This window comes from Uranotaenia lowii, chromosome 1 (assembly GCF_029784155.1).
Source record: "Uranotaenia lowii strain MFRU-FL chromosome 1, ASM2978415v1, whole genome shotgun sequence".
Taxonomy (NCBI): Eukaryota; Metazoa; Arthropoda; class Insecta; order Diptera; family Culicidae; genus Uranotaenia; species Uranotaenia lowii.
Window position 1 is genome coordinate 180078490 of NC_073691.1, and position 14091 is coordinate 180092580.

Genomic DNA, 14091 nt, shown 5'->3' on the forward strand with positions numbered 1-14091 from the left:
ATGAAAAAAAATCCTCGTTAATCGAGTCGGTAAAGTCGACATGTTAGATTATGTCAGTTGAATGATCGAGAACAATTTATTCACATCTGTCTGGATACGATCAAGTAGTCAAAACAACAAAGTCGACCAAGTCGGTCTCGTCTGTTTGGTCAATCAAATCGTATGAAAAGTCAAGGCTGGAAAGTCGTTTAACCAGTTTAATTCTATCGGGAAAATCGAGGTTAGTCGACCAAAGCTTGATTTAAAGATGGAGTTAGTCAAGTCGATGAGTTAAGTAGGTCAAATGCATCAAGACGATCAAATCGATCTATTTGTTCAAGTCGATATAGACGAGTCGATCGAATTACGGCAAGTAAGATGAAGAGTCGAAATGGTAAAGTCCGTCGAACGAATACGACAAGACGATCAAAATCAGTCTGTTTAGATGAGCAGAATTAGCCAGTCGGTTTTGTTTGGCTAGGCAATTTATTTAATCTTCAAAGTCCTGAGAAAGTCGAGTCGATCAAATGAACAATTTCCAGTCGATTGAATCGATCAAGTAAATAAAATTGATCAAAATCGATCAAGTAAGTTGAAACGATCTAGTATATTTAGTCGGTTGACAGGGTCTATTCGATGATGTCGGTAATGTCGGTATGGTTAAAAACTTCAAATCGACCTAGTCCACTAATTCGGATGATTCTACAAAAGTTAATCAAGTCAAATAAGTTAACGCAGTTTAGTTACATGGGTTAAAAGTAATCTTCCGCAGTAATTTTTAACTAAAAAAATTTGGTCTTTAAATATTCCAAAATTTATTTGATAAATCTCTTAGTAAACTTTTTCTATTTTTGTTATCGAGATTTCAAAAATTCCCGGCAACACCGCGAGGCTTCATCCGCGGGCTTCGAACGAGTTCGGCCGTTCCATCGAAATTTTGCCACGCTTTCAATTAACCAAATCTGATGCCGTCAAAAAATTAATGATAATAATCAATTATCGCTGCGGGAGAGGCTTTTCCAGGGATTCAAAGCGAGAGACCGATGGATGGTGTTTGCGAATTTTAAACTCCAACAAATGGATAAAGTTCTTAACGGCTTTTCGGGTTTCTCCGGTCGAGTTCGGGAATGGGGACAACATCCTGGGACAATGGGCACCCTGAAAAGCTATCGATGGCGCGGGACGGGCATCGCCAGAAGAACGGAGATGGACGCCGAGGGTAGTTAATTAAAATTAACTCGGAATCGAATTATGCTCAATAATGTAATCCACCGACCAACAGATGGCGCTTTTCACTCCGATTCCCGAGGGGCCGAGAAAATTATTTTAAAATTTTAGAAATCCATTCCTGGCACCTGGTTTTCCGTTGGTCGATGGCGCGTTGCCCCAAGTTATTTTTTTCCTACCCCGGGTTTTGGCTTTTTCATTTTCGACCAATATGCAAACTTTTGCGGATAACCAGAACGCGGGCACACGAAAATCCCACTGGATAATCGTGATAAATTTTAATAAATTATATTAATTAAACGATAATAAATAGAGAGTCGAGAAGCCATTGCCACACCCGCCCTTGCCGCCCATTCACTTGCGACAGAAGTTTTTCGGGTGCCAGACAAAAATCTGGGGCAGCTAACTCTAATAGAATCTAGAGTGGAAAATGACTTTTGATTGCAGAATTAAAGTTAACACGAGCGAGCACAAGTTTCGGTGGAACTTTTTCGGAATGTTTATAGCTAAATTCAATAGCAAGTGAGTCTCCTTAGATTTTAATGCTCTAGGAAATTAAATCGCTTCCAAAACTTTAAAAAGGTTTTTTTCTTCGGAGTGATTCTATTCAACATAACAAACTCTCCAATCGATCCCAAAACGGAATGATCATTATGGGAGAAAATGATTTTTCACTATCGAAATCACCCCATTTGCTTCCGTTCCCTTGACAAATCTGAGTCCATTTCCGGACTCGCTTTCAACCGATAAAGAGTGAGCCAAGAAAAAAAACGGATGATATCCATATAAAAATGACGTAAACCGTAGACGACCTGAAGGTAAATATACAACCAGCCCATTATCGTATTTCTCGCCCTGGGGCAACCAGAGCCGAGAACATCATCATCATTATTATTATTATCATGCTTAGCCGACTGTCATCCGTCGTCCGATATCCGGTCCCGGTTCTAGGGCAGGCTTTTATCCTAAATCGACATTAAGTTACACGTGTAATTCCCTCGGCTACTTTCCGGCGGCAGCTGGTTTTCCTCAGCTTTTCCTTCGCTTTGCTTTAAGTTAGAAAAAAAAAAGTTAAAAAAAACCCACCGGAAAAAGATATGACTTAAAGACGTGTGTGCCGGATTTCTTTTTTTCCACACCTGACGAGTAGAGCAAAAAGGGACAAAAACCCAAAGATATAATCCCACCTAGGGGCAGGATCATTAAAAACGGAAGGCGTTATGTGGAGATTTGCAAGCAGAAAAAAAATCTCAAACAAGTCTGATCTGAACCTGAAATCCTACACTAAAAATATGAATCTTAAATCTTGATAAATATTTGTAAATCAAATTTTTAAATACTAAAGCTAAAAACTTGAATAATTCCGTTATTTTCGAACCACAAAAATGACTGAATGTATTAAAACATCAGGTACGCTAAAAGTCACGTTGAAAATATATAAACAGAGTTGTCAAATTAGCACACCATAAACGAACCTTCCAAAAATCATCCTGTGTCTCAATAATAAAAAAAACCCTAGAAAAAAGGAAGTAAATGCCTAGCCTTTCACAGCTTTTATTTCGAGAATACTTTTTTATGACCGACTCCCAAAAATTTGTCTTCTCTTCCGAAACACACCAAACATTGTGATCGGAAAGTTCCAATGGATTTTTTTTGCCATTCTTTCTCCTCCTGGAAACTTTGCTCCCAAAAAAAATCCGGGAAAGGCCAGTGAAAATGTTTTCATTTCACCACTCTTTTATTCCGGAAGCCAATGTTTGTTTATTGTTTTGTTATACTTTTCCGGAATCTAGACTTTCGGGAGGAGGCAAGCAAGGAAAAAAAACCTGCTGCATCCATTTTTCCGTTTTTTTTCTGGCTGGAAAGTAAAAGTTACAAACCATCATCGATTGGAAAAGGGCCTAGACGGGGAGGGAAAAAAAGAGGACGAGTCAAGAAACCCAAAACAATAAACAGCTTTTCCCCTCGTGTCCTCGGTTTCCCTTGTCCCTAAACTGTCATTTTAACGGGTGAGCAAAACCGATCAAATGAATAAAAGATTGAAGTTAAAATAAGTCCTTCCATCGTCAGATCTGGAGGAATAAATCACAATGGTTTTGAGGAAGAAAAAATCTGAAAATACTACAATCAATTTAATTTGAATTTTTTGCCACTGGTTTCAGGATTTTAGTAGAAAACTTGACCCCCCGAAAATAAATTTTAATCTCAAAATAATTTTAAAACTTACAATGTGAAAAATAATGTTGAAAAACAACAACTCGCAACTTGCAAGTATCAAGGCATCCAGTTAAGATAGCCACAAGAGCTGGGTTCGAATCCCTCCAGATGTATCTTTTTAATGATTTTGTTGCCAAATTCTCAAGACCAGAAACACACCCTCCGTTCCCACAGTCCAGGGAACACAGAAATCTACAGGAAGAACTTTTCCTCCTTTAATTCTCTTCAAACAAAGTATAAATCTCTAAACTGTAACAAACAATCGACGGTGCATCAAGCTGCAAAACCAGAAAAAGAGACACCGGAAAAGGGACACAGGAAAAACATTCAAAAGAGGGGCGCGGCTGCTGCCGATGGCGAGGACCTCGTTTAGGAATTGAAAATTAAACGATAACAGCCTTCGGTTAGTCGAGCAGTCCCGAGGAATCCGGGAAATTTTGAGGAAATCAGCAGCTCTCGGAACGGTTTTCGGTGCGGAGTTCAATTTAAAACATTTTCTCATTCCTCGTCCGATTTAAGGACCCGGGATGAAGATATCACTTCACATTAAAGAGCCGAGAATAACTTGGGATGTCCTTTTGAGAAAGTCCGTTGGCAAACGAGACGACTTAACTGAGTGAAAATTATCTATAAACTAAACACAACTGAATCTATTGATATTTAGTTCTCTGGATCGAGATCGGTGAAACCACAAGGGGTAGGGGGGGATGATTCCGACTATGTTTATCTATCATCGGGAGGCAATTTCCCGAAGACATAAGGAAAAGCATGAAATACACAGAGAAAGCCACGACACAATCTCTGATCAAAGAAAAGTCTGGGATAGGACTTTCCCGGAGCCGGCTACCGATGATGGGCGAATTTGTCGGATATTGCCACTGTTCATTGGTCGCTTAGCTCTGGAACCTAGCCCTGCGGTGATTTGTCTTCCAAATTTGAGCTCATTTTACGGTCGACTGCCGCCGTTAAACAGCCGCTGCTGCTGTTTCTGATTATCTTTTTGTTTTGCCCAAATCGGTGGAATTGTTTTGTCGTGAAACCGCCGACTGATCCTTTGATGTTGGGTCGGCTGGCAGAAGGCAAACGAATAACACTGCCACCGGATATTATGGCACATTATGCTGGAACTCAATTTGTGTTGATAATGTGGTCCCCGAATTGGAAGCAATCGAACTCCGAGAATCTCTCCAAGCGGCAGATATCGAATCGGGGAAAAATTTAAATTGGATCTTTCACGTCGTTGCGGGAAAATTTGGCTGATACTTACTGATACCACCTACGCCGATCACTGTGCTCGTTTCCAGTTTGGCCTTCTTGGTGGCCAGATCTTGGTTGTTATTATCCGAAGCCGGTGCCATTACTGCTGCTTGGCTGAGGAGTTCGTCGCTACCTCGCTGAAAATGAGAAAAAAAAAACAAAAATTATGATAAGAATTTACTCGTGACAGCAGAAAGCAAATGGTGATTAATATCGTTGTTCTGGTCGATTCTAGCCAGCAAAACAAAAAGAAAATCGTGATTTCCTTAACGGCATGGTAATGTCATTCTAATTTCAAAACAAAGCTGAAACAATAGGGATTTCAAATGCTTTGAAGCTTGTAATCACGAGCCTGGCTCGTGATCATGGGTTTTTTTTTACAAAAGCATAAACTACGAACTGATTTAGGGTACTAACTTTTTGTCACATTCGAAAGACTCGAACCAGATCTGGAGTAAGAAATTGGTTCCACTGTATCAAAACACGAGCCTGACTCGTGGTCAATTTTTTTCATAATTCAAAGGCACTAGTTCAAATCGTGGTAAATCGTCTGAGCCGTTTAACAAAATTTCAATCTTTAAAAAAAGCTCAGATCCACTATTGTGATAAAGAATTTGCGTCTCGTGTTTTTAAAATGGCCCCATAAAAAACACGAGTCAGACTCGTGGTAGCAAATTTGTGTCATATACGAAAACTACGAGTCTGACTCGTGCTGAACAAACTGTATCTTAAACAAAAGTCCAATAAATAATCAGACATATTGCACCATAAAAAATTCTTACAACAAAAGGACGAGTCTGACTCGTGGTTAGGAAAATGGTTGCACAAACAAAAGACATGTGTTTTGAATGAAAAATCATAAATCAGAATTGTGATGACACAATTACATAATTGTCATCAACAAAAGCCACGAGTCAGGTTAACGAATACGAAAACGAGTGATACGAAAATGTGTCTCACAAGCGAACATCACGAGTCTGACTCGTGGTAACCAAATATTCTGACATTAAAAATGCAATAATTAGGCATGTGGTGAAGAATTTGCCACATCCCGTGGCCTAGAAAAAATACATTCAAAAGACTCGAACCAGATCCGCAGTAAGAAATTGGTTCCACTATATCAAAACACGAGCCTGGCTCGTGATCAATTTTTTTTTTCATAATTCAAAGACACTAGTTCAAATCGTTGTAAATATTCAATGTACACGTGACGTGTTGATAATTTTGTTTTAACACATCACGAGTCTGACTCGTTTAAAAAAAATCTTATGTTTAAAAAAACTCAGATCCTCACCTGTGATGAAGAATTCGCGTCTCGTTCTTTTAAAATGGTCCCATAAAAAAACAAACACACAAGTCAGACTCGTGGCAGCAAATTTGTGTCATAGACGAAAACTACGAGCCTGACTCGTGTTGAAAAAACTGTATCTTAAAGAAAAGTCCGATGAAAATCAGACATAATATATTTATCATAAAAGATACAACGAAAGGACGAGTCTGACTCGTAGTTGAATAAATGGTTGCATAAACAAAAGACTTGTGTTTTTAATGAAAAATCAGAAATCAGATTTGTGATGACACAATTACATAATTGTCATCAACAAAAGCCACGAGTCAGGCTAACGAATACGAAAATGAGAGATACTGAAATGTGTCACAAGAGAACATCACGAGTCTGACTCGTGGTAACCAAGTATGTCGCCGAGTAATGACATTGAAAAGGCAAGAATTAGGCGTGTGGTGAGGAATTTTCCATCTCCCGTGGCCTAGAGGATATCAATCCAGTCTTCTATGACAACGGTCATGAGATCGATTTTCGGTTACGGCATACATAGCACTCTTTCAGTGGGTTGGTGGTTTAAGCATATGTAAGATCAAGTTACATCCTCGAAAATTTCAATAAAATCCTTACGTGTTTGTGTTAGTTTTTTGCAAAAAAAAGTTAAATCTTAATTACGAACAAAAAATATTAGATTTTCCGCGACTGCGAGTTCTTCTCGTGATAAGAAAATGTGTCATCAATGACAGCCACTGATCAAGTTAATGGTGATTTGAACCCAAAAATGATGTCTACTGTTACAGAAGAACTGTGTCATAAGCGAAAACCACGGGTCTAGCTCGTGGCGAAAAGACTGTCCAATAAACAAATGCTCTAATCCGTATCACACATGGGATGAAGAATTTGTACCTTAAAAACACGAATCGGCTTCGTGTTTAAACATAACCAAAAGACACGATTCAGCCTCGGCGGAAGAAACTCGTGTAAAGATGACTCGAAAGGGGCCTCCAGAATACCTTCGATGGACGTTCCCTACGGGCGTGATTAAAAACCCGCTGTATTCAAACTGTTTATAGGTGACTTATATTTCAGTTTTACACGGGAATAAAAACAAACTTGAAAAAATAATATAATGTTTGCTAAACTCCAAAATCACAAGAACCACGTTTAAAACCGGTTGGAAAATCAGTCAAAAATCAAGCTCACAATTTAGTTTTGACCTATGTTTTTAGATCTCCAAAATAATAAAAAAAGAATCACCGGAACTGTGCTAAACCCTTGAGAATCGAGAAGGTGAATCCCAGTACGTCGTGGCAACAAAGAAGCGAAAATGAGCGGTAGTAAAACACGAACAGATGACATAAGGTCTCAGTTAGATACGTGATAACAAATTTGAATCATAATGATAACCACGAGTCTGGCTCGTGATAAGAAAATGTGTCATCAATGACAGCCACTATTTAAGCTAGCGGTGGTGTGAAGCAGAAAATGATTTTTACTATTGTAGGAGAGTTGTGTCATAAGAGAAAACCACGAGTCCAGCTCGTGACGAAAGACTGTCCAATAAACAAAAGCAGCAAACAATGGAATAAAAAATTTGTACCTTAAAAACCCGAGTTTGCTTCGTGTTTAAACATAACCGAAAGAGACGAATCAGTCTCGGTGGAAGGAACTCGTGTAAAGATGACACGACAGGGGCCTCCAGAGTACCTTCGGTGGGCGTTCCCTAAGGGCGTCGTTTGAAACCCGCTGTTTTCAAACTGTTTACAAATTACTTTTTCTTCGCTTTTGAACGGGATTTAAACCCAAATTGAATAAAGAACGTTTATTATGATTAATAAACTTCAAAAAGCGCATGAATCACTTTGAAAAACGGATGGAAAATCAATCAAATATCAAGGTCGTATTTCAATTTTAACCTTTGTTTTTTATCTCTGGAATCCGAAAAAAAGAATCACCGAAACCGTGTTAAGCCCTCGAAAACCTCCAATTCAACGAATCTGGCTCCTGGAGATAAAAAAAATGGGAAGGTGAATCCTAGCACGTCGCCGTTACAAAGAAGCGAAAATGAGCGGTAAATGTATCAGGTGTGCATCCCGTGTGTGATTGTGTATTGTCTCGGCCAGCCAGGGACGTTCCAGGGTCGGGTAAAGGGGAAATCGGCACCCGCGTCCGTACACACTTTTACATGATAATGCTAATAACATAAAGGTAAATACATTCCATTGAAACTGAGAGCTGCCGCCACCCTTCCCGAACCAAGCCCCAACCCCGTTCTAATGTATGCTTCCGACGACGACGACGACGTTGACGCCCGGAGGTGTTGTGTTCTACAGCTGCCTTTGGAAGAAGCGGCGTTTTTCTCGTTCCCACACCCCCGATTCTATGAGGGAGGAAGAGAAGTCCTAAAGGGGGAAAGCGGGAAACAATGGCGTGACGCTCCGGCACAATGGAAAATGCTATGAATGGGGTGTGGGGGTGGATGGTTTTTGCCTCTGTTGCTGTTGTTGTTTTCTGTGTTTTGTTCTGTGCTGGACTCGGGCGGAGGTTAAGGTGCCTGGTTGAAGAATGATGATGATGACGATGGTGGTATTCGGGCATGTGTGTGTGTATGGGTGAATGTGTGAGCGGTGGCTTTCAACGTTTGTTGCCATTGGGCTCAAAATAGATTTACCTGATTCAGCAGCCTAGCACACACACCCCAGTGAAAGGATGAAAAAGGGTGAAACTGCCAGGGCTTTGGTTTTTTGGCAGAAATAGAATCAAAGGGACGGTGCCCGGGTAACGCGGGAGGGGACAAGGGCGAAAGGATGCCGGGCAAAGGATGGTTCCTGGGAGATGAAACATTACAAAGCACACACAACACACAGAAGTGCCTAGAAGCGAAACAAGACTCACATAAAAGGATTGGTTGGCATAATGGTGATAAGGCGCAAGTGGAGACTCGGGAAAGGGAAAATGTGATGACGAGTGGAAATTATATGGGTCTACAACAGCAGAGCCAAGCAGAGCAGCTTTTTTCTTCTCGAACGAGAAAATTCGTCATGGATTAAGGTTGCAAATTGAAAAGTGATTTCACTTCTGGCGATTTCTCAGCCGCATTTACGGTGCGATTTTCTTCAAATCAAAACAAAAAGGAGGTGAAAAATTTTACAGAATTAACTGTTGCATGTAACCAAATTTAAATTTAATTTAATTCAATGAATGAAATTCAATTGAATTCAATTCAATGAATGAAATGGGGTTTTTTCACCAACAACCCGGTAATTTTAACTCACAAAACCGGTAATTTTCACCCTAAACATGTAATTTCACTCGAAAAGCCTGTAATTTTACCCTAAAACGTAAAAGGAGTTCATTTTAGGTTGAATATGCTTTCATTTTTTACATGTTTTTTTAGGTGTGGCATTTTTTCTGGAACGAGTTTTAAGCGATTTCTTTTACCGCATGCAAAATTATTATGCATGTCTTTCGGGACGAACATAAATCAGTGATTTTGAGTTCATTCTTTTCAACAATATCTAAGCCTCGATTTATGGTGCGAGTCAAATAAAATATAAGTAGATGCTATGAGGTCACACATTTCTCAGAACAAACTGTTGAAAATAATGGATTTGAAATAAGTTTGATTCAATAAATGAAACGATTTTTTCTTAGCGCAAAACCCTGTAATTTTAACTCCGAACAACGGTAAGTATTAACCAAAACAAGTAATTTTACTCGAAAAACCTGTAATTCTACCCAAAAATGCAAAAGGAGTTAATTTTTATTTTTAAGTTGAATTAATCGATAAACTATGCTTCATCTGTTTTATGTTTATTCTATCGAGCGCTCGGTAACTTTCAACTGTTATACCTGTAATTTTTAACGGAAAACTTATTAAAGAAGTTGTAGATTCCTGGTTTTAATTTTCCTTATTTAAAAATATTCTTGAGTTACATGTATAAATGGATGAAACTTTGAAGGATAGCATTTTGTTCTGGAACCAGTTCAATGTAATTTCTTCCACCAGAAAAAAGTTAATGTTGCATGGCTTTCGGGAGAAAAATAAATCAGCTATTTTGTGGTCATTGTTTCCGATTTGAATAACAACATCAAGCCTCGATTGTTAGCATCAATATTCTATTTATTGGATACACCCCCGATTGAATACATCATTTATTCATTTGATAGGGCTTCATAGTGTAGAGAAGTAACGGTAATTATTGTTTTACTACTGAAGCACTCTGTTAGCTGCTACAATAATTAGAATAGAATACGCATCGACCAAATGAATATGCACCTAATTATTAGAAAACTCACTGAACTGAATAATTAAAATGAATTTTCCACATTTATGAGTGGATGGCATACACGTGGATGTACACTTGGAGTTAGCTTTTTTCAGGGTACCATAATGACTGATTTTTCTAATGGCTGATTTTGAAATTGTATTTTACAACACCATAAAATAGAATAGACGATTTTTACAGCGGAAGAGCAATTGTTTTCCAACTAAATAAGGTCGTCAAATTTACACTAACGATATCATGCATTTGCCACTAAACAGATCCAAAATGTCCCTAAATAGACTACTTTCACGATGGCAGGTGCCAGGCCAACAAATTTGCTGTAACAAGAACAGAAGAAAGTCCCGGGTAACAACATTATCATCATCACCGCAGGGCCGCACCGCAACAAACTTGTCCCTATTATTCACATCCCATAAAAATTTAAATTCCCATCCAGGGACCGCTTCGCTCTGCCTGCTTCCAAAATTTTCTCCCAAACTAGCAAACAATGTGCAACATATCTCCGAAAAAATCGTGATCCGCCCACCCACTCACACGTGCCAACATTTTTACGACTGCTTTATTTCCAGCGGCTGTGGTGGGAATTCCGGGAAATTGATTCCGCTTTCCACCTAGCCCTAGCTGTCCACAGCGGCCTATCTGCTTTCCTTCAGATCACCACTTACTAGAAAACAGACAAAATCTTTTCTGCTGCCGGCATTGTTTTTTTTTTCGAAGAAAAAACCCGAAAAATCTGGACCCCACAGGCACGTCATTTCTATCGAGAAAAAGCAAAATCCGATCCCGGCAGACAGAGAAATTTCAAAGAAACCTTTCTTAATGTTTTACCTTTCTCAGGGATAGACATCGGAATCACCAACCAGTTTAATAAGTTGCGAAAATGTCTCCCTAACCATGCACACACGTGTCTCTGGAACCACGTTTATCTCCCAGCCGCAGGATTTGCTTCAATCCTAAAGCGTCCGCCGCACGTACGGGTTTTTGGTTTTCCCAAAGGTAAACACGCCCGTCTACCTTTCAGTCGATACCAAAGCTACCGCTGAAAATGGAACCGCCCCTAATAGCACACATTTTGGGGGCTTTGCCAAAAAAAAATTGAAAATCCTTATCTCGATCCGTTTTGGTCCCGTAAAAGCTCATCAACCCTAACCGATCCCCAACAAAACCTCCTGATTCAACCCGGTGATGGCCAGAAAACTTTCCCTTAAAAGGAGCCGACTCCCCTCTTGAAAAAAATACTTCAGGAAATAAAGGAAAATTGATATTCGGTCAATTTCTTTATAGTTTTATGCCGGCACATCCGGTCACTTTTCTAAGGTCTAAATTTGGGTTTCCGGTTGCCACGAGGACGGCGCTTCCGGAAAAGGGGGGATTTGTCTCTCGGATGACCCAAATTATTCAAAGAATGAAAAAGGAAGTGGCGGCGGCGATGGCTCAAACCGCAATTGATCTCCCCATTATGTTTTTTTCTTATTATTTTTGGTTCAAGGGTGTTTTTCTTCAATTTATTTTCTCAAATTGGTAGTTGAATCCCTTTTTTTTAGGTTGGGCTCCTCTCACCAAATTTATGTTGGTTTAGGAAAATTTACCAACCAACTTTCGGAAAAATTGTTTTCTATCCAAAGGGAATCCTTTTTTATTAGCAAAAGAGGCACTTGAAAGAGCAGTTTTATTGTGTTTAAATTGTTTGCAGGTAGATAATTTTTGCGTTAAACAGCCTGAGCTCTGCAACATAAAAAAACAATTCTCAGGAATAAGGTAAACGATTAAAGTTAAAAAACGAGCTTCGAAAAGATAAACTCTTAGCTTTTGACTGTAGTTGCTTTCCGCACGACCCTTCACTTTTGCCACTCGACACTCGATTCTCGATCCTCAACTCTCGACATTCGACTCTCGACATTCGACTCTCGGCATTCGACTCTCGACATTCGACTCTCGACTCTCGATTGTCGATTTTCAACTGTCGATTTTCAAATGTCGATTTTCGACTGTCGAAATTCGACTCCCGACGCTTAATTCTCGACTCTTGACTCTCGATTCTCGACTATCGACTCTTGACACTCGACTCTCAATACTCGACACTGGACTCTGGAATATCGAATCTCGACTCTCGATTCTCGACTCTCGACTCTCGACTCTAGACTCTCGACTCTCAACTCTCGACTTTCGACTCTCGATTCTGAACTCTCGACTCTGGACACTCGATTTCGACTGTCGACTCGCGACTCTCGACTTTCGATTCTCGACTCTAGATTCTCGATTCTGGACTCTCAACCCTCGATTCTCGACTCTCAACTCTCGACTTTCGACTCTCGACTCTCGACTCTCGACTCTCGACTCTCGACTCTCGACTCTCGACTCTAGACTCTCGACTCTCAACTCTCGACTTTCGACTCTCGATTCTGAACTCTCGACTCTGGACACTCGATTTCGACTGTCGACTCGCGACTCTCGACTTTCGATTCTCGACTCTAGATTCTCGATTCTGGACTCTCAACCCTCGATTCTCGACTCTCAACTCTCGACTTTCGACTCTCGACTCTCGACTCTCGACTCTCGACTCTCGACTCTCGACTCTCGACTCTTGACTCTCGACTCTAAACTTCCGACTCTCGACACTCGACTATCAACACTCGACACTGGACTCTCGACTCTCGATTCTCGACTCTTGACTCTTGACTCTAGAATTTCGACTATCGACTCCGGACTCTCGATTTAGACTCTCGACTCTGGACACTCGACTATCGACTGTCGCCTCGCGACTCTCGGTTTTCGATTCTCGACTCTAGACTCTCGATTGTCGATTCTGGACTCTCGATACTTGACTCTCGACTCTCGATCCTCGATCCTCGACTATCGACTATCGACACTCGACCACAACACTCGACGCTGGACTCTCGAATCTCGATTCTCAACTCTTGACTTTTGACTCTCGACTCTCGACTCTGAACTCTCGACTCTGGACTCTCGACTCTCGACTTGCGACTCTAGACTCTCGATTCTCGACTCGGGACTCTCGATTCACGACTTGCGATTCTCGACTCTCGTCCTTTGACTCTCGACTCTCTACTCTCAACTTTTGACTCTTGACTTCCGACTCTCGACTATCGACTCTCGACTCTTGACTCTTAAATCTTAACTCTTGACTCTTGACTCTCGACATTCTACTCTCTACTCGGGATTTAGTCGAAAGTCGGAAGTCGAGTGTTTAGACTTCCGACTCTCGAATCCCGTCCTTCGACTCTCGACTCATGATTCTTGACTCAAAAATTTTGACTGTCGGTTTTTGACACTTAACTTTCGATTCTGGACTCTCGATTCTCGACTCTCGACTCTTGACTCTTGACTGTCGACTTTCGACATTCTTCTGACTATCTACTCTAGACTCGTTAGTCTAGACTCTCGACTCCCAACTCTCGAATCCCGACAATGATCTCGTGATTCTTGATTCAAGAATTTCGAATGTCTTCGGCTCTCAAATCTCGATTCTCGACATAACAATTCTCAATTCTCGATTTTCAACTCTCTCGGCTTTTGACTCTGGTCTCGGAACATATGGATTTCGAAGCTTGTCCCTCGAATCATGGATTTTTGACCCTCAACTTTTGATTTCGAATCTTGATTTTCGACTCCAATCTCCACTAGCGGTTATCTACTGTGGATTCCCTTTAAAATGTTAGCATCATAAAACTCGTCTTCTCTCACAAAACAACTTTCGAACCTAAACCATTTGGTTCTGCTCCAACCGTCTAGCTTTTAGTTCGTTGTGTCATTATTGCTCTCATAATGTTCTGGGTCCATTTTTTTCTGTTGATTTCACTTGGACCAGGGGGATTGTTT

General features: G+C 40.4%; 1 protein-coding gene across 19 annotated transcripts in view; it reads right to left on the reverse strand.

The window, feature by feature from the left end:
- Positions 1-14091, reverse strand: part of LOC129738847 (polypyrimidine tract-binding protein 2) — a 595573-nt gene that overhangs the window by 82170 nt on the left and 499312 nt on the right. For all 19 annotated transcript variants that reach the window (XM_055730225.1, XM_055730206.1, XM_055730232.1 and 16 more), the window contains one exon: positions 4691-4817. In XM_055730225.1, coding sequence (XP_055586200.1) covers positions 4691-4817 — 127 coding nt within the window. The remainder of the gene's footprint in view (positions 1-4690; positions 4818-14091) is intronic.